The sequence below is a fragment of the Tamandua tetradactyla genome, chromosome 13 (genome assembly GCF_023851605.1).
Source record: "Tamandua tetradactyla isolate mTamTet1 chromosome 13, mTamTet1.pri, whole genome shotgun sequence".
NCBI lineage: Eukaryota > Metazoa > Chordata > Mammalia > Pilosa > Myrmecophagidae > Tamandua > Tamandua tetradactyla.
Window position 1 is genome coordinate 64,129,080 of NC_135339.1, and position 25,409 is coordinate 64,154,488.

Below are 25,409 nucleotides of genomic sequence, written 5' to 3' on the forward strand. Positions count from 1 at the left end.
TTGTTTTTTCAGACTTTCAGTTTCTTCTTTTGTTCTTTCCTTGCCTTCTTTATATCCTCCCTCAATTCATTGATTTGGTTTTTGATGAGGTTTTCCATGTCTGTTTGTACATTCTGAATTAATTGTTTCAGCTCCTGTATGTAATTTGAATCGTTGGTTTGTTCCTTTGACTGGGCCATATCTTCAATTTTCCTAGTGTGATTTGTTATTTTTTGCTGGCATCTAGGCATTTAATTACCTTAATTAGTTTATTCTGGAGATTGCTTTCACTTCTTTTATCTAGGGTTTTCTTGCTGGATGAATCTGTTGTCTATCTGTTCTTTGACATTCCGTTCAGCTTTCTCTGGACCTTTAGCTTAAGTTTTGTTTAACAGAGAATTTTTCAGTTCTTGTTTTCTTGTTTCTTGCCCTGCTTTTGTGGTGCCTTTCCCCCCACACACACACTTAGGAGGGTCTACTTAGATATTATATACCCCAGCCAGATTTTCCAAGACCAAACTGGCCTCCTATCTGGAGGAAAGAGTCACCTGCGTTGGTTTTCCCTGAGGGTAAGACCCAGCAGGTTGAAAGACTTTCCTGTGAAGTCTCTGGACTCTGTTTTTCTTATCCTGCCCTGTGTGTGGCGCTTATCTGACTGCAGGTCCCACCAACATAAGATGATGCGGTACCTTTAACTTTGGCAGACTCTCCCTGGTAGGGGCGTGGTGGAGACAGAGAAGAGGTTGTAGACTGGTTTTAATGGCTTCAAATTACCAAGCCCTGGGGTCTGAATTCCTTGATGGAGGGATTCCACCTGAGTTGGGCTTCACCCCTCCCCTGGGGAAGGCACAGGCTCCAGACAAGCCCCCAAAAGAGCTCACTTCTGCCTATACCTGGGGCAGTTGCAGCCTGAAAAGTCCTGCGCTGTATCCACAGTCAGTCAAGCCTTTGTAGATACACAGCCACAAAAACCTCTGTTTCCTTCTTTTTTTTCCCCCCTTTTTCTGTCAGTCCTGCCCCCTTGGCGCTGGGGCAAAAATGAGCAACCTCCGCTTTGATCAGATTCACCTAAGCTGGGTGCCTATTTTTAGTAGTCAGAATTTGTTAATTAGTTCCACAATTGGCATTGATTGTGCCCAGTCCCTGCTGCTGGTAAAGTCCTTTCCTTTCCCCTCTGGGAAGCGGCCTGTGGGGGAGGGGCGCTGGCTACTGCAGCTTTGGGAACTCATGGTTCTGGGGGGTGCTCGCAGCCGGTCCAGCTGGTCCAGTCTGGGGTATGCTGTGTGTCTGGTCACTGAGTGGCCCCAGGAGCTGTTCTGTATTGTTTCTGGTTATTTAGTAGTTGTTCTGGAGGATGAACTAAAATGAGCACGTTGTTAAGCCGCCATCATGACCCCGAAGTCTACCCTATTATTAACACTTTGCATTACTGTGGTATCTTTGTAACAATTGATGAAAGAATATTGTAATTGTAGTATTAGCTATAGCACATAGTTTACATTAGGGGGGTTCAATTTTTCCCGAATATACCACCTTATTATTAATACTTTGCATTAGTGTAGTACATTTATTATAATTAATGGAAGAACATTTTTATAATTGTTCTATTAACTATAGTCCATTATTTACAGTAGGGTTCACTGCATTGTACATTCCTATTTTTATCTTTTAATTTTTTTTTTATGGGGGGTGCATGGTCTGGGAATTGAACCCAGGTCTCCTGAATGTAAGGTAAACATTCTACCACTGAATCACCATGTACCCTTCTTTTAATTTTTATTTTAGTAACATACATATGATCTAAAATTTTCCCTTTTAGCCATACTCACAGGTGTAATTTGGTGCTGTTTAATTACATTCTCTGTGTTTTTGCTACCATTATCGCCATTCATTTCCAAAACTTATAACCAAATAGAAATTCTGTACAAATTAAGTATTAACTCCCCATTTCCTAGCCCCAGTCCATCTCCTGGTAACCTATATTCTAGATTCTAACTCTGTCAGTTTGCTTCTTCTAATTATTTCACATCCGTGAGGTCATGCAATATTTCTCCTTTGTGTCTGCCTTATTTTGTTCAACATAATGTCTTCAGGGGACATGTATGTTGTCACATGAACCAGAACCTCATTCCTTTTTTTTTTTTAACTTTTTTATTGTATAGTATAACAAACAAAGCAAAGAAATAAAAAAGCAATAGTTTTCAAAGTACTCTTCAACACGTAGTTATAGGACAGATCCCAGAGTTTGTCATGGGCTACCTTACAATTCTCTCATATTTTTCCTTCTAGCTGTTCCAGAATATGGGAGACAGAAAGCTTAAGTATTTTTTTGATTATCACAATAGACTTTTTTCCCCTTCTTTTTATTTGTGAAAAATAACATATATGCAAAAAAGCAATAAATTTCAAAACACAGCACCACAATTAGTTGTAGAACATATTTCAGAGTTTGACGTGGGTTATAATTCTACAATTTTAGGTTTTTACTTCTAGCTGCTTTAAGATACTGGAGACTAAAAGAGATATCAACTTAATGATTCAGCATTCATATTTGTTTGTTAAATCCTATCATCACTGTATATCTCCACCATCACCTTTGATCTTTCTGTCCCTCTCTTTAGGGGTGTTTGGGTTTTGACCATTCTAACTTTTTCATGTTGGAAGGGTCTGTCACTAATATGGGGTAGGGAGATGGAACTATTTGATGTTCTGGAGAGGCTGGGCTCTCTAGGTTTCAGGACTTATGTGGGCCACGGGCCCATCTGGAGGTTGTAGGTTTCTGGAAAGTTACTCTAGTGCATAGAACCTTTGTGAAATCTTATTCTTTAGGATTGGCTGGAATGGTCCTAGTTTATGATAAGTAGCAATGTCTAACTGAAGCTTGCAGAAGACCAACCTCCAGACTAGCCTCTTGACTCTATTTGAACTCTCTCTCTGCCACTGATACTTTATCAGTTACACTTCTTTTCCCCTTTTTGGTCAGGATGGAATTGTTGATCCCACGGTGCCAGGGCTGTATTCATCCCTGGGAATTATCTCCCATGTCTCCAGGGAGACTTTCACCTTTGGATGCCATTAGGGGGGAGGGCAATGATTTCACTTGCATAGCTGGGCTTAGACTGAGGCTACTTCTGAGCAACAAAAGAGATCCTGAGCAAAAAGAAAGATCCTCCAGAAGTAACTCTTAGGCATGCCTATATGTAGTCTAAGCTTCTCTGCTACCTACATAAGCTTTACAAGAGTAAGCCTCAGGATAGAGGGCATAGCCTATTGATTTGGATATCCCTAAAATTTGGCACAGTATCAGGGGTTTCCCTGCTGGTAAGGTTTAATTGTTCCATATTCTTTCTCCCATTCCTTAAAGGACTTTGCCAATACTTTTTGATTATCTGCTTAATATACTGTAGGATATATCCAGGCATTACAATAATATAAACAGGATTAAAGGACCTCTTTCTTATTCTGGGCTCCCTGTTTTTCAGTTGTTCAAACAGATAGGTTGAATTAGATTATGCCCTACAGAAAATTTCAGTTCCAGACCAAATAAACCAAAGGTCTCAAAGAGTATGTGTGGTTCTAAAATATAGACACTGTCTTCCTCACCCCTGTGTTCTGAATTACTTTAACCCCAATCTAATCAGTTTTGTTCTTATCTCTAAATATCAGGTTATATATATATTTATATATATATAAAACAGCCTCTCAAAATACAGAAATAATAATCACCACTCCGGACTTAATGTGTCTACTCTAAAAGCTTACAATCTAGGCCCCTGTTTTCTTATAAGCATTTTCTAAAGGTGACCAAAGCATTGTTCTTCTTTTGTTTTTGGCTTTTTTTGTCTCACCAAATGTCCATTCACATGTTCATTCACATTGTTGCATGCCTCACAACTTTGTTCATTTTTGTAGCAGTACAACCTTTGTTCATAAGTATACACCATTGTTTACCAATCTACTTCTCTGTCAGTTCATCCTTCAGCCACCTGCATTCATTGGACATCATGTAGAAGGCCCAAAGTCCATAGTCCATCAACATTCTCAATTTTAGATAATTTCATTGTTCCCAAGAGAAAGAAAGCCGATAAACACACCCTCACCAAATAGGAAATCTAAACCTCCTCTTAAATGTTCTCCCTCCCCCATTATTTACCTCTGCTGTTGCTGTGGTAGTGCTGATGTTTTCCTTTTGAACATAGCCCATAGCATGCAATAGCGCATTCCTCTTTTTTTTAACTGCATTCATATACCATATAATCCATTCAAAGTATACAGTCTCACAGTATCATCGCCTAGTTGTGCAGTCATCATCACAACTAATTTTAGAACATTTTCATTACTCCAAAAAGAAAAGTAACAAATAGAAATAAAAAAGAAAGCCCAAACACCCCATTCCCCTTACCCTCACCCTCACCCCCAGTTATTGACCCCTAGTATTGGTGTGGTATATTTGTTGCTGTTGATGAAAGAATATTAAGATATTACTGTTAACTGTAGTCCATAATTTGCAATAGGTACTTTTCCCCCCATAAACCACTCTATTATTAACTCTTTGAACAATTGTCATACATTTGTACTACTTCATGAAAAAATTTATCTATATTTGTAGTGTTAATCATAAACCTCGTCCACCATAAGGTTTACTGTGTTATATAATCCCATATTTTAACTTCTAGCTTTCCTTCTGGTGACATATATGACTCTAAACAACTCCTTACAACCATATTCACCTACAATTTAACACTATTACTTATAATCCCAATAATGAGCTACCATAAACTCTATCCATTTCCAAACATTTAAGTTCAACATCATTAAAGATTCTGTACATAATGGGCAACAGCTCCTCATTCACTAGCCTCATTCTATCTCTTTGTAATTTATATTCCAAGTTTTATGAATAACCTTATTTTTTTTATATGACACAGTCTTTTTATTGTGAAAAATAACATGTATAAAAAAGCAACACATTTCAAAGGACACCACAACAACTAGTTATAGAACAGGTTTCAGAGTTTGGTATGGGCTACAGTTCTACAATTTTAGTTTTTTCCTTCTAGTTGCTCTAGGTCACTGGAGATTAAAAGATACGTCACTATAATGATTCAGCAGTCATACTCATTTGTTAAATCCTGTCTTCTCTGTTATAATTTCACCTTCTCCTTTGATTTTTTCCCACTCTTTAAGGGTATTTGCACTATACCTGTTCTAACTTTTTCATATTGGAAAGGACTGTCGATAATATGGGATGGGGGAATGGAAGTAGTTGATGTTCTTGGAGAAGCTGGCCCCTCTGGATTTCAGGACTTATCTGGCCTTGGAATCATCTGGAGGTTGTAGCTTTCTGGAAAGTAATCATAGTTCATGGAACCTTTGTAGAATCTCAGATAAAGCCCTAGGTGATCTTTAGGGTTGGCATAATCTCATTCCTTTTTAATACTGAATAATATTTCATTGTCTGTATGTATACATTTTTTTTTCACATTTTTTTTATTAATCAAAAAAAAGAAAAGAAATTAACACAACATTTAGAAATCATTCCATTCTACACATGCACTCAGTAATTCTTAGTATCATCACATAGATGTATGATCATCATTTCTTAGTACATTTGCATCGATTTAGGAAAAGAACTAGCAAAACAGCAGAAAAAGATATAGAATGTTAATATAGAGAAGAGAATTAAAATAATAATACTAATAAAAATATATATATATATAAAAAAAGGAAAAAGAAAAAACAAAAACAAAAGATACAAACAAACAAACAAACAAAAAACCATATTTCAGGTGCAGCTTCATTCAGTGTTCCAACCTAGTTACATTACACTTAGGTATTATTGTGCTGTCCATTTTTGAGTTTTTGTATCTAGTCCTGTTGCACAGTCTGTATCCCTTCAGTTCCAATTACCCATTATCTTACCCTGTTTCTAACTCCTGCTGGTCTCTGTTACCAATGATATATTCCAAGCTGATTCTCGAATGTCGGTTCACATCAGTGGGACCATACAGTATTTGTCCTTTAGTTTTTGGCTAGACTCACTCAGCATAATGTTCTCTAGGTCCATCCATGTTATTACATGCTTCATAAGTTTAGTCTGTCTTAAAGCTGCATAATATTCCATCGTAGGTATACGCCACAGTTTGTTTAGCCACTCGTCTGTTGATGGACATTTTGGCTGCTTTGCAATTGTAGATAATGCTGCTATAAACACTGGTGTGCAAATGTCCGTCTGTGTCTTTGCCCTTAAGTCCTTTGAGTAGATACCTAGCAGTGGTATTGCTGGGTTGTAATCCATTCTGCCAGTCTATGTCTTTTGATTGGGAAATTCAGTCCATTAACTTTTAGTGTTATTACTGTTTGGATAATATTTTCCTCTACCATTTTGGCTTTTGTATTATATATATCATATCTGATTTTCTGTCTTTCTACACTTTACTCCATACCTCCTCTCTCTTCTGTCTTTTCGTATCTGACTCTAGTGCTCCCTTTAGTATTTCTTGCAGAGCTGGTCTCTTGGTCACAAATTCTCTCAGTGACTTTTTGTCTATAAATGTTTTAATTTCTCCTTCATTTTTGAAGGACAATTTTGCTGGATATAGAAGTCTTGGTTGGCAGTTTTTCTCTTTTAGTAATTTAAATATCATCCCACTGTCTTCTAGCTTCCATGGTTTCTGCTGAGAAATCTACACATAGTCTTATTGGGTTTCCCTTGTATGTGACAGATTGTTTTTCTCTTGCTGCTTTCAAGATCCTCTCTTTCTCTTTGACCTCTGACATTCTAACTAGTAAATGTCTTGGAGAACGCCTATTTGGGTCTATTCTCTTTGGGGTGCGCTGCACTTCTTGGATCTGTAAATTTAGGTCTTTCATAAAAGTTGGGAAATTTTCAGTGATAATTTCTTCCATTAGTTTTTCTCCTCCTTTTCCCTTCTCTTCTCCTTCTGGGACACCCACAACACGTATATTTGTGTGCTTCATATTGTCATTCAGTTCCCTGATCCCCTGCTCAAGTTTTTCCATTCTTTTCCCTATAGTTTCTGTTTCTTTTTGGAATTCAGATGTTCCATCCTCCAGTTCACTAATTGTAGCTTCTGTCTCTTTAGATCTACCATTGTAGGTATCCATTGTTTTTTCCATTTTTTCTTCTTTGTCCTTCACTCCCATAAGTTCTGTGGTTTGTTTTTTCAGTTTTTCTATTTCTTCTTTTTGTTCAGCCCATGTCTTCTTCATGTCCTCCCTCAATTTATTGATTTGGTTTTTGAAGAGTTTTTCCATTTCTGTTCGTATATTCAGCATTAGTTGTCTCAGCTCCTGTATCTCATTTGAACTATTGGTTTGTTCCTTTGACTGGGCCATATCTTCAATTTTCCGAGCGTCATCCATTATTTTCTGCTGGTGTCTGGACATTTGATCAGATTTCCCTGGGTGTGGGACCCGGCTGGTTGAAAGGTTTTTCTGTGAAATCTCTGGGCTCTGTTTTTCTTTTCTTGCCCAGTAGGTGGTGCTCGTGGCACTCGTCTGTCTGTGGGGCCCACTAGTAAAAGATGCTGTGGCTCCTTTAACTTGCCAATCCAAATCTCGCAGTGGGCCCGGGAAATCTCGCAGTGGGCCCGGGAAACCGCGCGTGGAGGGGGTGTCGCCGGCCGCCGCAGCTTGGGGGAGTGCTGGTCCAAATTGCCCAGCTGGCCCGAGACGCCAAGCGTGGCGGGAGGGCCCCGCTATCCAACGTTCCCAGTCAGACCGGGGAGCCACGTGCGTGGAGGGGACCCCAGTCGCCAGCCGCTCCGGCCGGGAAAACGCGCGCCCCTCGGGTATCTCACCGCAGCGGATTCTCCCTGCCTGTTCAGCCGTTCCAGAATGGGGTACGCTGTCTTTTTGGTCTCTGTCGTGGCTCCGGGAGCTGTTTCGTATTGTTTCTGTTTCTTTAGTTGCTTTTCTGGGGGAGGAACTAAGACCCGCGCGTCTTACTAAGCCGCCATCTTCTCCGGAACCCCTGTATGTATACATTTTGATGGACACTGGGGTTGCTTCCATCTTTTGGCAATAGTGAATAATGCTGCTATAAACACCAGTGTGCAAGTACCTGTTCAAGTGTCTGCTTTCAGTTCTTTTGGGTATATACCTACTAGAGGGATTGCCAGATCATATGGTAATTCTATGCTTAGTTTTCTGACCAACTGTCAACTGTCTTCCATAACAGCTGCACCATTTTACATTCCTACCCACAATGAATAAGTATTCCTGTTTCTCCACATTCTCTCTACCACTTGTAATTTTCAGTTTTTTTAAAATAGTAGCCATTCTAGTGGTTATAAAATGGTATCTCATTGTGGTTTTGATTTGTATTTCCCTAATAGCTTATGATATTGAGCATCTTTTCATGTGCTTTTTTAACCATTTGCATATCTTTTTTGGAGAAATGTCTGTACAAGTCTTTTGCTCTTGTTTTTGTTTTTGTTTTTTTTTTTTTACCCCTTTGCTTTTTAATTTTTTTAACTGTGGAAAATAACATATACAAAAAAAGCAAAACATTTGCAAGTACATTTTAACAAGTAGTTATACAATAGATTTTAAAGTTTAGTATGGGTTACAATTCCGTGATTTTTCATTTTTTTCTAGCTGCTCCAAGACACTGGGGAACAAAAGAATTATCAATGTATTAATTCAGCAGTCATATTTATTTGTTAAATCCTATCTTCTCTATTGTACTCTTCTTTTTTTTTTTTCCTTTTCTGTGAAAAATAACACATATACAAAAAAGCAATAAATTTTAAGGTATATTGCAACAATTAGTTGTAGAAAAGACTTCAGAGTTTGGTATGAGTTACAGGTCCACAATTTTAGGTTTTTATTTCTAGCTGCTCTAAGGTACGGGAGGTATATTAGTTAGGGTTCTCTAGAGAAACAGAATCAACAGGGAACACTTGCAAATATAAAATTTACAAAAGTGTCTCATGTGACCGTGGGAATGCAGAGTCCAAAATCCGCAGAGTAGGCTGTGAAGCCGATGATTCCGGAGGGTCTGGACGAACTTCACAGGAGAGGCTCACCAGCCGCGAAACAGGAAGAGCCTGTCTCTTCTGAATCCTCCTTATAAGGCTTTCAGTGATTAGATTAAGCATTACTCATTGCAGAAGGCACGCCCCTTTGGCTGATTACAAATGGAATCAGCTGTAGATGCAGCTGATATGATCATGATTTAATTCTATGAAATGTCCTCATCGCAACAGACAAGCCAGCACTTGCCCAACTACCACTTGGCCAAGTTGATGCATGAACCTGACCATGACAGGAGACTCAAAGAAATATCAGTATATTGATTCAGCATTCATACTCGTTTGCTAAACCCTACCTTCTCTGTATAACTCCACCATCACCTTTGATCTTTCTCTCACTCTTTAGGGGTGTTTGGGCTATGGCCATTCTAACTTTTTCATGTTGGAAGGAGCTGTCAATAATATGAGATTAGGGTGATGGAACTAGTTGATTTGCTGGAGAGGCTGGCCCCTCTGTTTTTTCAGGACTTATCTGGTCTAGGGACCCATCTGGAGGTTGTAGGTTTTGGAAAGTTACCCTAGCGCATGGACCATTTGTAGAATCTTATATAATGCCCTAGGTATTCTTTAGGATTGGCATGAATAGTTTTGGTTTGGGTTTGGCAAGTTATGATAGTAGCACTGTCTAACTGAAGCTAGCATAAGAGTGACCTCCAGAGTAACCTCTTGGCTCTATTTGAACTCTCTCAGTCACTGATACCTTATTTGTTACTCTTCTTTCCCCCCTTTTGGTCAGGATGAGATTGTTGATCCCACAGTGCCAGGACCAGACTCATTGCTGGGGATCATCTCTCACGTCGCCAGGGAGACTTTCATCCTTGGATGTATGTCCCAAGTAGGCTTTTGCTCATTTTCTAATTGTATTGTTCGTCTTTTTATTGTTGAGTTGTAGGATTTCTTTATATATTCTGGATATTAAACTCTTATTGGATATGTGGCTTCCAAATATTTTCTCCCATTGAGTAGGTTATCTTTTCACTTTTATGATAAATTCCTTTGATGCACAAAAATTTTAAATTTTGATGTGGTCCCATTATTCTATTTTTTTCTTTTGTAGCTTATGCTTTTAGTATAAAGTCTAAGATATCATTGTTTAACCTGAAGATGTTTCCCTGCATTTTCTTCTAGGAGCTTTATAGTCTTGATTCTTATCAATTCTTATCTTTACCTAAAGATTCTTTAGGTCTTTGATCCATTTTGAGTTTATTTTTTATATGTGGTGTGAGATAGAGGTCTTTCTTCATTCTTTTGTATTTGGGTATCCAGTTCTTCCAGCACCATTTGTTGAAGAGACTATTCTTTCCCATTTGAGTGGACGTGGCTTTTTGCCTTGTCAAAAAGCAAAGTAATGCAATTACTTTTCTAAAGGTCGTAATTCATTTTTTAAAAATCAATTAAAATTTTAAGTAGATAATAGGGAATATATGCATGTGACAAAAATTCAAAAGGATATACAGAGAAAATTATATCTTCCTCTCACCCTTGTTCCCCAATCATCCAGTTTCCCAGTCAGCCAGTTCTCCCCGGAAGCAACCTCTGTTAGCAGTTGCTTGCAAATCCTTTCAGAGACATAGAGCATATTCATCTTGCCTAAATAGTTTAAGGAAGTAGAGATACTAGGAGAGACTTTGTCTTTTCTGTTCTCATATTTTAAAATGATTTTTGAGTTTGCTTATCATTCTTTGTTTCTTGGTTCTCCTTCTCAGAACATTGTCTTAAGTATGTTGTGTACCTAGAGCATTTGGAAAGCAGATAGTCTTCTGACTAACAATTTATTTAAACTGTCATTAAAATATGTATTGTTTTGTATTGGATTCCCTTGTGGATTGGGGAGCTATTGTAAGCATGGACAAAATTTGTACCAGTTCTTTTTTTCCTTTTATTGTGGTGCTCTTCTTACTTCTTTCTTACTGTCTTGTGCAAAATATTCAAATGGAGGTACTTGCAGGGTGCATTTTTTCCTCTATTATCTCTGACTGTGTCTCTGTTTCTTTTAGACTGGACTAAATATAAATGCCGCAAGGGCAGACATTATTATCTTATCCTTTTTTATAATAATTTTTAATTATGTTGATAGTACGATAATATATTGCTTTTGTAAAAAAAAATGAAAACATTACAGGTAAGGCTAAAGCATCCTCTGCCTATACCCTGATCTCACAGTACTTCTCTACAGATAACTGTAGTTATGAATTTTGGGTACATTTACCCGGACCCTTCATTTACATACCTATATATGTAACCTTATAAAATAATGTTAATTATACTTGTCAACATGAATGATTCATGTTGCAGGGTAAAAAGACAAATTGCAGAAGAATGCGTTCAATATGAAACCAGCTATATAAAATATGAAGACATACAAAATAATTCTATGTATCCTTTAATTTTAATCAATGAAATAAAAGTATAAAGAATCATAAGGGTTTAACAAACATCAAATTTAGACTAGTGAAACCTATAGAGGAAAGAGAGGATGTGGTTAGGAAAGACATACAGGTGCTTCAGTTTTACTGTTCTTAATCTGAGTACTGCTGTTATATTATTTTTTTTATCTTATGGTAAATTAAATATTGCATTTTTAAAAATAAAAGTCTAGTATTTTGTGTAGGGTTGGCTGGTTTCTTCATAAATGGTAACATACAGTACATATTATTATACAGTTGTTTTTCACTCTACAATATGTATGAGATATCCATGAATTATTTGCTTTGTATATTCAATACTCTGCAAGATGCTTTATGTATAGTAGGTGTTTGATAAGTGTTTTTGGAGTTTCTTCTTTCTTTTTTCCTTGATAGCATTACTGTTTTAGGTCTCCTTGAGCTTGATCTAAATGTTTATCCTAACTGTAAGTCCTTTTCTTTTTTCCCTTTCTGCTCTTTTTACTTTTCCCTTTCAGAAGAGGGTTTCTAAATACTAAAAGGTGGTAATGTTTGTTTTACATGCTCATAGGGTTTTCTCTATGCCAAGAAGAAATTCTGTCTTTTATATTTTCACCTGGGAGGAGAATTAAATATCTTTTCTAAGTCCCCTTCTAGGTAGCAAAGAGAATCTTGTGATGGTTCAGTAGGAGCACTTAAAATACTAAAATAATATCTCAGCTTTGCTTCAGAGCAGCTTTAAAAAGAGACAGCCTTTCGAGCTTCTTATTAGGGATCCTAGCTATAAACAAGTGAACATGCATTTTCAGAACTTTTCAAAGGTTGTTTAATTGTCACTGTCTAGTTTTCTGGAGCTGACTTGGCAGAATGGGTTCAATCTGTAAATTGATATTGTAACTGTGGTTCCAAACAAGGGCTATTCATTTCTTCTCGGCTGAGCTTTATCATTATTTCACTGCATGGATAAAAAAACCAAAGGGACAATCTGAAATATTGTCTTTAAGAAACTAGCATCATGGATCTATCTACGTACCTGAACCTTCACAGAAGAGATTTTGAAGATGACTGACTGAAAAATTTGACTTGCTTGCTAGACATTCTTTAGGTACTTTTAAAACGTATTCTGGTCTATAGCTTTTTGAGTTGTATGTTGAACTACTCTGAACTTCCAGAGGCCTCTGCCAGGTAGTGGGACTTCATCCCATCTTAGTATTAAAGGTAGGGAATTTTGGTACTGAAAAGTTAAATCACAGTTCTAACCTTATCAGGTACTGATTTGAGGATGGATATGCTCTGGGTAACCAAATATTAACCAGGCTTTTCTCTCTCTCTCTCTTTCAATGTTTTTTATTGAGAAATAGAACATATTTAAATATAACATTAAAAAACTAAAAAATTTCAAAGTACTTTTCTTTCTGATTGTGGAATTGTTTTTTTTATTGTGAAAAATAATGTATATACAAAAAAAAGCAATAAATTTCAAAACACATTGCAACAATCAGTTGTTGAGCAGATTTCAGAGTTTGGTATGGGTTACAATTACACAATTTTAGGTTCTTCCTTTTAAAGCTTCTCCAAAATACAGGAGACTAAAAGAATTATCAACATAATGAATGAGCAGTCATTATGTTGAAACTGATTCAACATAATCAGTATTTTTTTTTTTGACTTGTCAAGGGGAAGATTTATTGATCAAGGTGTCGGCAAACAGCAAAAAAAAAGAAAGTGAAAGGTTTAGGAGGCAAAAGGGTGATAAAGAAGAAAGGTACACCAGGAAATTTAAAGTGGGGGGGGGGGTTGGTTTCTGCGCTCCCAGGTAGAGCTCACTGCATCCAAGATGGAGAGAGGTGAGTCAGCACGTGGGCTTCTGCGCGGGCAGCTTTTAAGGATGGGGGTCAGGTAACATCCGGAAGGGGCGGTTCATCAGTTCCGGAAGGCAGGTTGGGAAGGGTGACACACCCTCTGCAGCTCCAGTTGCAGTGCCTGTCCCCGTTCCCGCAACCTAACATTCCATCCTTTTGTGATAATAGGGTGCTGAGATCTTTCTGGCTACTTCCTTCCGTAATGGGGCGGCGTGGGGTTATAGGCTGGAACCGTCATGGCTAGGGGAGTAGGGAGGCTGGCTGTAGGAATCTGGTGAGGAGGGCAGGTGATGATAATGATGCGGGAGCATCATTTGTTAAATCCTATCTTCTGTGTTATAACTCCACCTTCTCCTTTGATCTTTCTCTCACTGTTTAGAGATATTTGGACTATGCCCATTCTAACTTTTTCATATTGGAAAGGGCTGTCGATTATATGGAAAACGGGATGGAACTAGTTGATGTTCTGGAGAGCTGGCCTTTCTGGCTTCAAAATACATTTTAACAAGTAGTTATAGAACAAGTTTCAACGTTTGGTATGGGTTACAGTTCCACCATTTCCAGTGTTTCCTTCTAGCTCTCTAAGACAGAGACTAAAAAGAAATGTCGATATAATGATTCAGTAGTCATATTCATTTGTTAAATCCTCTCTTCTCTAATACAGCTCCTCCTCCTTTGATCCTTCTCCCAATCTTTAGGGATATTTGGGCAATGTTTATACTTACAACTTGATGTTGAAAAAGAGTGTCAACATTAGGGGTAGAAGTATGCAAATGGTTGATGCTCTTGGAGAGGCTGGTAACTCTGAGTTTCGGGGCTTCTCTGGTCTAGGAACCATCTGGAGGTTATAGCTTTCTGAAAAATAAACTTAGTGAAACTTTTATAAGGTCTCAGATGGAGCCCTGGATATTCTTTAGGGTTTACTGTTAGTTGGGGTTTGGCATACCATGGCAATTAGCAATATGTAGCTGAAGCTTGCGTAAGAATAACAGCTTGACTCTATTTGAAATCCCTTGACCATGATAGTTTATTTTACTAATTTATTTTCCCCCTTTTGGTCAGGTAGTTGTCCTTCCCATGGTGCCAGGACCAGATTCATGCCTGGGAGTCATATCCCACATTGCCCAAGAGACTTAGATCCCTGGATGTTATGTCCCATGTAGTGAGGAGGGTAATGATTTTACTTGCAGTGTTCGGCTTAGAGAGAGTGAGGCCACATCTGAGCAACAAAAGAGGTTCTCTAGAAGTAACTCAAAGGCCTTATTAGAGGTAGGCTTAGCTTCTCTCTCTCCATTTTTTTTTTTTTTTTTTTTTTTTTTTTGCATGGGCAGGCACCGGGAATCAAACCTGGGTCTCGAGCATGGCAGGCAAGAATTCTGCCACTGAGTCACCATCACATCACCTTCTCTCTCTTTTTTTAAAGCAAAGATGTTTGTTATAGAATTACTTAAAATAGCAAAATACATATAACCAAAGTTGTGGAATGGTTCAGAAGTCCTAGGACGTATGTAATAACTAGAATTTTCTCTTAATTGTTTTGGTAGGTTTGCCAGGATGGTGGACAAAAATATTTACATCATTCAAGGGGAGATAAACATTGTGGTCGGGGCCATCAAACGAAATGCCCGATGGAGCACCCACACCCCACTGGTAAGAAGGGAATGGGCAGATAGCCTAGTCACTGAGTTGATCTAGGGGATTTGATATATGGTTAAAAACACAATCGAGTTCCAAGTAAGAATAATACTAGAAATTCTGAGTTGTTCTTTGTAGCAAGGAACCTTCTGTTTTATTACAACTAACGTTAAATTTATAGGCTGCCTTTTTTCCTCTGGGACCCAAAATAGCAACACCATTCTTCTTCTAGCTGTTTTTGTAAATAGCTTGATCTAGTACTGGGACCTCTTTAATATGCTTAAAAATTCCAGAAAGATTCCTTATCTTTTAATTTCCTAGGCCTATAATTAGCTATCAAATTAATTTAAATTTGTTTAGTTATTGAAAAATGGAAAGGTTTAGCTTGGTAATGATATACCTTCTTGGGAGTTCAGCAAACTTCTATATATATAGAGCTATCCATACCTTATCAGTCAGATGAGTAAGAAACTTGCCTACTATAGTTTTTTTTAAATGTATGTGTATATTCAAAAAAATTTATTTTCAATTATGCAAAATTGTTTTTGACACAATTGTAAAAACAAGTTTAGAAATTTCTAGTTTGGTGAGTGTATTTGGAAATGTCTTTTTTTTTCTTTTTAATATTTTATTGTAAAAACTTAACATACAAACATTCTTGATATATAAACATTTCATACATGGTGTACAATCAGTGGCTCACAATATCATCACATAGTTGTGTATTCATCATCATGATCATTTTTTTGAACATTTGCATCATTCCAGCAAAAGAAATAAAAAAGAAAAAGCTCATTACATACATCTTACTCCTCCCCCTCATTGACCCCCCTCATTGAGTAGTATTTCAATCTACTCAATTTTTTTTAACCTTTGTTCCCCTATTATTTGCTTATTTTTTTATCCGTATTTTTACTCATCTGTCCATATGCTAGATAAAAGGAGCATCAGACACAAGCTTTTCACAGTAACACAGCCACATTGTAAAAGCTGTATCATTATACAGTCATCTTCAAGAAACAAGGCTATTAGAACACAGCTTTACAGTTTCAGGTACTTCCCTCTGGCCACTCCAATACACCTTAAACTAAAGAGGATTATCTATATAATGTGTAGGAATAACCTCCAGATAACCTCTTGACTCTGAAATCTCTCAGCAACTGAGACTTTATTTTGTCTCATTTCTCTTTCCCTTTTTGGTCGAGAATCCCTTTATGCCGTGGCTGGCTCATCCTGGGATTTCTGTCCCATGTGGCTCAGAAGCGTTACACCCCTGGGAACCATGTCCCGTGTAAGGGGGGAGGACAGTGAGTTCATTTGCCATGTCGGCTTAGAGAGAGAGAGAGATGCCACATCTGAGCAACAAAAGAGGTTCTCTGGGAATGACTCTTAGGCCTAATTTTAAGGAGGCTTAACCTATACTTTGCAGCGATAAGTTTGGTAAGTGTGTTTGAAAATTTCTCAGGTTCATTTTTAAAAATTAATTGTTCTAGAATTGAGAGTAGAGTCAGGAATATCTGTGAAATGAATATGTAAAGGAAAAGAGGAGATAGGATGATATGCATATAAAGAGTCTAGGAATCTGTGGTTGCACGAGTGCTGTGCATAGTGGAGATTAGTACTTCAGGATTCACTATTTTAAGTAAGCTTAGACTATCTCTATGTAATAGGAGATTAAGGAACAGAAAATATGAACCATGATTAAGTTTCTTTTCCTTTGAAAGAAAACTTACTAGCTTTTCTGGTGGTTGGATTCAGAGAAAGAACCCTTGATTTATCCTTTTTTGCACCCCCAACCCCCATTTTGGTTCAATAATGACTTTTTTTTTAACCCATGTTTTCTACAGGATGAAGAACGGGATCCTCTGCTGCATAGTTTCAGTCATCTAAAGGAAGTTCTGAATAATATAACAGGTAAGTCCTCGTGTCTAGGTAGGATTACTTATCCGGGCAAAAATTACCTATGTTTGGTTTATTGCAGAGGTCAAAAACTTTTTCTCTAATGGGATAAAGAGCAAATGTTTTAGACTTTGTGGGCCATGTAGTCTCTGTGGAACTACTCAATTCTGCCATTGTAGCTCAAAAACAGTCATACCTCATACATAGATGAATGGGCAAGGCTATGTTTTAGTAACGTTTTACTTTTAAAAAATGAACTACAATGCATGATTTTTCTGTAAACTTTCAGCTTCTCTAATAAAAAGGAAAAAAACAAAACCAGCTGAAGGCCGGATTTGGCCTATGGGTGTAGTTTGCTATCCCCTGGTTTGTTGCGTTGCTAATCCTTTTCTAGAGTTCCTAGTAGAGTGCCATACTTAATGGAAATTCAGTGTTCATATAATCATAAGCTTCCCTAATTGACTGAGTTATAATATAGTTATTTTGGATTTTTTGTTTTTGTTTTTGTTTGTTTTAACTATCTTCTTCCTGCTTCATTTATGCCATGAGGTCAGAAATTGGTACAGACCTTTCTCTTATGGAAAGTCAGTGTTACTATTAGTGCCTTAGCATTCTATAATGCAGCTCTCAATCTTAATGTATTTCCCGAGTCTTTTGTCCCTTTGTTTTTTCCCTATTTTCCTAATCATAATCTGTATAATATATATGTTTAAAATTTTTCAAAACCACTTTCACATTTATTACCTTACTGAATCTTTATACAACAGTGTGAGGGAAGCACACAGGATGGTGTTTCTTTTTTTTTTTTAATAAATAAAGTTGAATCTCAGAGAGGTTTTGAGTGATTTAATGGAGGTCACACTGGTCCTCAGAGATAGTGAAAAGACTTGAATGGACCTGCCTCCGACTTCTGATACAATGTTCTTTCTCCTGCTCTGCATTACTTCTGTTCATACAGCTAGAGGAGAATGTATACATGAAGTGCCTTATATTATGTATATATATATGACAGGGAAAGAGGGAAGTCTCCATACTTCTGAGTTTTACAAGGAGGGAGATACAGACTGAAGGGGAAAGCCTCAGAGCTGTGTTTCTCTGTTGACCATCAAGGGCTTTTGTAGTGCATAGCCCTGCAAATTGAAATAGGTTAGCTTTCTGTAAATTAAACAAATATATTTCTTCCTTTCATGAGAAATATGAGAGCAGATCTGGAAAAAAAAATCCCTTTTACTTTCCTAAACATGAACTGAAGTTATCTAAGGGTTCCCTACTTATCTTTAAAGGAACAAATTTCACTCAATGGAAAAAGCTTTGAAAATGTTACCCAAAGGATCAAGTATAGAGGAGTCAGTTGTTAGCTAGTTAGCAGGAATAATGCTGCGACTAGGTGGCATATATATATATTTTTTTTTACATGGGCAGGCACTGGGAATCGAACCCAGGTCCTCTGGCATGGCAGGTGAGCATTCTTGCCTGCTGAGCCATCGTGGCCAGCCCAGCATATTCTTTTAAAGCCTGTACTGTAAGTGACTTGGCTGCTTGGACAGTTTTTTTTGTTTTTTTGTTTTTTTTTTTTTAACATTACAGATAAAGCTTATATATATCTACTAGAAAGAGTGAGTGAGTAGAGGCATGCCAGAGTTCAGAGTACCTATCTTTCTAAGAGATTTTAAGAGATTCAATAAGATAGTATATTTAGAAACACTTGGTAAGCAATTCATAAACTGTGAACTATTGCTCTAAGTTTTGGGGGATGCTCTAAAATGCTAAGATCAAACTGGAATAAACTCCTAGGCCCTTTGGGTACTAGGCAAATCTCTGAAGCTAAGGACATGCTGCTATCCTGACAGAGCAACATTTCTTGCATGCCATCCAATCCAGATCCCATCTGTTTTCTCCATCCTGATATGTCCTGATCATACCTGTAGTGTATGTGTAGTCTAGGACTTCAGATCTCTAGATCATCTTAAGAAGTGAATTTGCTGCCTAATTTTCTTACATCCTTAGATTAAGAATCTAGATTACCTGCTTCTTAGAACTAATAAGTGAAAAGACTTGAATGGACCTGCCTCCGACTTCTGATACAATGTTCTTTCTCCTGCTCTGCATTACTTCTGTTCATACAGCTAGAGGAGAATGTATACATGAAGTGCCTTATATTATGTATATATATATGACAGGGAAAGAGGGAAGTCTCCATACTTCTGAGTTTTACAAGGAGGGAGATACAGACTGAAGGGGAAAGCCTCAGAGCTGTGTTTCTCTGTTGACCATCAAGGGCTTTTGTAGTGCATAGCCCTGCAAATTGAAATAGGTTAGCTTTCTGTAAATTAAACAAATATATTTCTTCCTTTCATGAGAAATATGAGAGCAGATCTGGAAAAAAAAATCCCTTTTACTTTCCTAAACATGAACTGAAGTTATCTAAGGGTTCCCTACTTATCTTTAAAGGAACAAATTTCACTCAATGGAAAAAGCTTTGAAAATGTTACCCAAAGGATCAAGTATAGAGGAGAGGAACTAATAAAACCAGAATGTGCGGAGGAGCCACTTTTTTGTTAATGGTATTAGAAGCATAGCCAGGCATTGCCAAGCTTTCCTCTGGAGTGAGGCGGAAGGTGGCAATGTTTTTCAGAGGTCAGCAGTTGTGGCAGCTGTTGAAATGGTATGTGCCAAGGTTGCCCTGTTGTTCTTGGTTTTTAGCATATTACCTGCCTGAGAAAATGACAGAGAGGACCCAAAGTAGAGTATTTCATGGTCTTCTAGAGTGCCTGATTGATTCTGACCTTCCTGTGCACCCCCATCCCCCCTGCCCTGTTGCCACCCCATCCCCCAGTGCTGGCTCCAAGGAGCAGGCTTATGGATCAGCTGCCCCTGTGGTCCTGGACTCTAGTCCATGACAAATTCTTGTTTCTTTTACTGAAACAAACAGATTTTTCTGATTGGCAGTGTCAGGAGGACTGCTTTCCTGGAAGCCTGCTAATGGTAGGAGGCTGGGAAAGGGTTTTGAACTTGGAGAGAGAAACTGAAGGAACTCTGCCCATGCTTTATGACTGGAAATGGTATACCACATAGATTGGAGAAGGGATGGCAGGAATTTTAGAACTTCCACACAGTTTAATTCATGAAACTGACTTGGGTTTGGTCTCTATTTACAAAGGCTTTCTGTTTGCATTTTTCTAGGCTGTCTACTGCTTTGGTTGGTAAGAATACCACTTTTGGAAATGGATAGTTCATTGTACATTGTCGGTGAACCAAGATGATTTCTTTTTCTTTTCTTGTAAACAGAGGATCTTTTAAGGGCATAAGCATTACCAGGAGTATTACCTGATCATTGTGAAGGAAATAAATCCATTGTCTCCAGTAAGATTGGCTTCATCCATATCAGTTATTTTCACAGTTTTGTGTCTCTGGACCACTTTTGCAGTCAGTGTTTGCCCAAACTGCATGCTCTGCAGCATTTAGAATAATAGAATATTCTAATGCCATACTAAAAGAGAGAGGGTGCGTTTGGAAGATACAGGGTGCCCAAGAGCAAGATTTGCATATTGCTGCTTTCGATAAAGCCTTAGCTTACCACCAGTGAGAGAAACTTGCCTGCTGCCCCTCATTTCTTTGTTAGGGAATCTTGGGACTCCTTTTAGGAAGTTGTTCTGAAAGAGTTAAAGCAGATTTGTGGTTGTCAGAGATTGGAAGGGCATGTGGGGAATGACTGCAAATGGATGTGAGGTTTCTTTTTGGGTGATGAAGATGTTCTGAAATTAGATAGCCATTATGGTTGCACAACTTTATGAATATACTAAAAATCACTGACTTGTGTACTTTAAAAGGGTGAGTTTTACAGTATGTGAATTATATCTCAATTAAGAATAAGGAGAAAATCTAGGTTGGAAAAGTGTTGGGATTTCCCAGTTCTCTTTCAGGGCTTCAGGCTATAGAGGGAACCCTCTGACTGAGTCTCTGCTGTGCTTTGGACCCATTGCTCAGCAAAGGCAGCATGAGGCACTGTTCAGCCTCCTGGCCCAGTTTGTCCTTTTATGTCTCTCTCATTAACTCAAGGAAGCACATGGCTTTTATATTTAAATTTATTCAAGCTGTAATCTTTGACATTTGAGTTAGCTTTTAGTACAGTTTTGCATTTATAGTAATATATATTATGTATTTTCTCTATCCCCAAAGAATCCGTTTTAATCTTTTCCGGATGCAAATTTCAGGCTGTCTTGTCCCATCTCCCCTCTTTTGCTTTCTTTCCCCTCCCCCCACGGAGTGTGTTTGATCAGGTGTGGCTGGAATATCCACTGTCAAGCTGCGCCCTTTATATTAGTCAATATTATCCTTCTCCCCCCTCCCTGTCTGTCTGCCCCTTTGGGCTTTCCCAGTTGATTTATAATTTTGGAATTCTCATCGGAGTCTGTAATACAGTTTGCTCATTATTTAACCAAAACCTGTTTAATGAGCACAGAGAGGCAATGTAAATGTTAGGCATGTTGCAGTGATGTACCTTTGTGCTTCTCAAAACGGGTGGGTAGTTAACTCTGTGCTGCCTGCAGGGCTAGGCGCCCTGGCCTTAGGGGCAGAGGGACCACCACTCCCTCTCCCTTATATCTGCCCAAGCCCTGCCATGGGCATAGATTCCAAAGACATGTTTCCTTTTACCCTTTAGTAGACTTGTGGGGTCTCTTTTGAATTGGAATTATCTTCAATTTCATAGCTAGACTATGTGGTGTGGGATAGGAGGATGGGAGGGTAAGCAGAATATCACCATACTTGATACTACTCTTGGTTTTAGGTCTGAAGAGAACAGATAGTTTAGAAGAATGCTTCTAGCCAATATGATCTATGGTCTTTGATTATACCCGGACTAGGCAAGTTCTTATAGGCATTAGCACACTCCATCCAGTATAACTTTATGTAAAGGGCTCTAGCTAGTTGTGATTTGTGGTGTTTGGCTATGGTTTATTTGCCTCTAGAATAAGGCTGCCTTTGTCTCTGGTCTTTAGACTTAGGTCATTACAAAAAGATTCTTTTCCTATGAGACTCATTCTCTCAGCAATTTGAATCAGACAACGAGAAGATTTTTGTTTTAAAGCAGGAAGAAAAGAACAGTTTAAAAGTATCACAACTGGGGGGTGTGAGGGTAGTTCAGTGGTAGAATTCTTGCCTGCCATGCTGGAGAGCCGGGTTTGATTCCCGGCCCATGCACTTCCCCAAAAAACAAACACAAAAAAACCAACCAAACAAAAATTCAACGATGGTACTGTAATAATGGGATACTCACATGGAAAAAGAATGAAATGTGACCCTGCCATACAGCATAAAAAAAAAAAGTATCACAACTAAGATCTCTTTTTTTTTTTAATTTTTGATCATTCCATTCTACATATATGATCAGTAATTCACAACATCATCACATAGTTACATATTCATCATCATGATCATTTCTTGAAACATTTGCATCTATTCAGAAAAAGAAATAAAAAGAAAACAGAAAAAAATTCGTAAATACCATACCCCCATCCCTCCCCCTCACTGATCACCAGCATTTCACTCTAAATTTATTTTAACATTTGTTCCCTCTATTATTCATCTTAATTCCATATGTTTTTCTCGTCTGTTGATAAGGTAGATAAAAGGAGCATCAGACACAAGGTTTTCACAATCACACAGTCACATTGTGAAAGCTATATCATTATACAATCATCTTCAAGAAACATGGCTACTGGAACACAGCTCCACATTTTCAGGCAGTTCCCTCCAGCCTCTCTACTGCATCTTGACTAACAAGGTGATATCTGTTTAATGCGTAAGAATAACCTCCAGGAAAACCTCTCAACTCTGTTTGGAATCTCTCAGCCATTGACACTTTATTTTGTCTCATTTCACTCTTCCCCCTTTTGGTCGAGAAGGTTTCCTCAATCCCTTGATGCTGAGTCTCAGCTCATTCTAGGATTTCTGTCCCACATTGCCAGGAAGGTCCACACCCCTGGGAATCATGTCCCACGTAGACAGAGGGAGGGTGGTGAGTTTGCTTGTTGTGTTGGCTGGAGAGAGAGGCCACATCTGAGCAACAAGAGCGGTTCTCTTGGGGGTTACTCTTAGGCCTAATTTTAAGTAAGCTTGACCTGTCTGTTGTGGGATTAAGTTTCATATGAACAAACCCCAAGATTGGGGGCTCAACTTATAGCTTTTATTGTCCGCACTGCTTATGAGAATATCAAGAATTCAACTTCGGGAAGTTGAATTTTCCCTCTTTCTCACCATTCCCCAAAGGGGACTTTGCAAATACTTTTTTATTCACTGTTCAAATCACTCTGGGATTTATTGGGGCATCAGTCTGGACAAACCAACAAAACCTCATGTCCTACTCAAGGTTCCATGTACTTATGATGTTCACTTAAGCTGTCTACATAAACAACTAAGATCTCTTATGGAATCACCTCTTAATGACTTTAAAGCCTTCAGGACCTCGGCTTGAGGAAGATATCTTAGTAGCGTGTGTGTGTGTGTGTGTGTGTGTGTGTGTGTGTGTGTATGTGTGTGGTGGGAGAAGTTTACCTTTGGAGATTTAACATCAGTGTTTTTTACTTCTGAGGACCCATCAAGATTGGGGGTGTTCCGCATAAGGCAAAGGTAGTCTTGTAGCCCTGGATAAGCCCCTTTATTTACTATGGCATTGTTCTAGCATCTTGGATTCTTCTGAGCCTGGCGATTGCGTTGCTTCTAACCAGTATTTATTGAATATCTGCTGTGTGCTAGTCACTTTGCTTAGGCACTTTAGCATTGGGCCCATAATGGTAAACAGTCACACTTCCCTGTCCTCATAGTCACCAGTGTTACAAGAGTAGTGGCTCTAGCTGATCATTCCAAAGCTAAGCTTTGTGGCTGCTACTGTCTGTCATGTGGCTCCTTATCAGGCATGGATTGTATGATTGTGAATGAGAGCAATCTGCTGCTAACTCTTCTTAGTCCCATTCTTTCCATTACATAATAAACTAACAATCAAAGAAACAAACAAAAATGATAGCTTATATATTTGTTTATATGGTTTTGTCACATAAAGCTGTCCTAGACAGAGTTTAGATATTCTCAGAGACATTGGTGGGTTGTAAGAATAGTTCTGAAGGATAGAATATTTCTTTACTGAGCTCACCTGCACAGCAAACTGTGGAGTGCTTAAGTGCAAGAGGAAGAAGTGGGTGTCTGGAGAAAATGGATGTGTCAGGAGTTTATTTGAATATTATTTATCCTGGACAAACACACCTGTAGAGTACTGTCTGTCTCAGAGCCTAAGCTAGGAGGTATGAGTCTATCTAACCTCCAGAGATTTGGAGAGCACATTTAAACAGAGTCTGGATACCTCGCTGTTGGAGATTGAGTACTATGACTTAGCACCTGTCTAGCCTAGGCCTCTTAGAAACTGTCTTCTAGGTTTAAGTAAAACTGTTCTGAAGATGTCTCATATCTCAAGTTTAATCTGTTTCATTTGGAAGATGGGGAGATAGGGAAAATAGATTTTAGTAGTCATTGTCAGGAAAAAAATTTGAATAAGAATATATTATTTGAAAAAAATTACTAAAGTCTTTATTTCCCATGTGGATTTTTTTTCTGTAGGGAGCTATAATTTGTGGACTAGTACAATAGGCAATATGTCCTTATTAATCAGCATGAGAATAAAGTTGAATGGCTTATTAGCTTTGCCTGCTTGGAATTGAGCTTGTGAATTGTTCAAGGTCTGAAAAAGTGGAGACTAAAAGAACTGAACCAAGTATGATAAAATTTGGCAGATGAATTCTTGTAATAGGCTGAGTGTTGGGAGAGGCCAGATTGATCAAGCTTATATAAGTATCTCTTCCCAAAGCCTTTTTTAATTTTCTTGTTCTAAATAAATAATATATTAATTTGGAGATTATTGAAAATATGTTAAGATGTGATTTGAATTTGAATCAGACTGACTTTGGCACTTTAGGATTTTAGTAGCTTAGTGGCCCCAGACTTGTGGGCAGATACTGTTATTCTTTTTTTTCTCAGAGAATATTCATATCAATAAGGTGACTCTAAGAGACCAGCATTTTGATGACTTTGACATTTCTTTTTATTGAGGCCTTATCCAAATGATCTATGAATCCTCTTCATTTGACGTTTCTAAACCTAGAAGTTTTTCCGACCATTTGTTTGTCTTTGAAATTAGAAAATGAAGACTCTTGAGAAGTAGCAGCTCTGCATTGTCTGGCTTTTCATGGGGCCAGTTCTCTCTTTTTCTCTTCCTGATACCCAAACACACTTAGCTATCAGAACTACTTTGCTGGTTGGTGGGAGGGCACATTTTCTACTATATATATCAGAAAGAGTGCTTTTAAAAAGAAGAAAGGGCGTTCTTAATAACTTGGCTCTCAAAAGAGGAGGCAAAAGAACCTAACTTTTTTTCTACCAGAGTGTGGGGGACAGTGAGGTCTGTGTTGGGTTTTCAAGTGGCTGGTAATCTCATTGGCATTGTCCACTTTAGCACAGCCACCTTTTGAGGATTGGTATATGCTCATCTTGCCATGACAGTAGTCAGATGAGTAAAAAGAGGGAAAACCAGCTGCTGCTTT

The 25,409-nt window shown here is 38.1% G+C and overlaps 1 protein-coding gene across 14 annotated transcripts in view; it reads left to right on the forward strand.

Annotated features, from left to right (window-relative positions):
* GBF1 (golgi brefeldin A resistant guanine nucleotide exchange factor 1) overlaps positions 1-25,409 on the forward strand; it is a 166,636-nt gene that overhangs the window by 12,324 nt on the left and 128,903 nt on the right. For 11 of the 14 annotated variants that reach the window (XM_077125837.1, XM_077125840.1, XM_077125844.1 and 8 more), the window contains exons 1-3: positions 9,842-9,862; positions 14,829-14,934; positions 16,767-16,833. In XM_077125837.1, the coding sequence (XP_076981952.1) occupies positions 9,861-9,862; positions 14,829-14,934; positions 16,767-16,833 (175 nt within the window). In that variant the 5' untranslated portion in view covers positions 9,842-9,860. Of the gene's footprint in view, positions 1-9,841; positions 9,863-14,828; positions 14,935-16,766; positions 16,834-25,409 lie in introns of those variants that run through there. The other 3 variants (XM_077125839.1, XM_077125851.1, XM_077125850.1) reach the window with 1 other exon arrangement.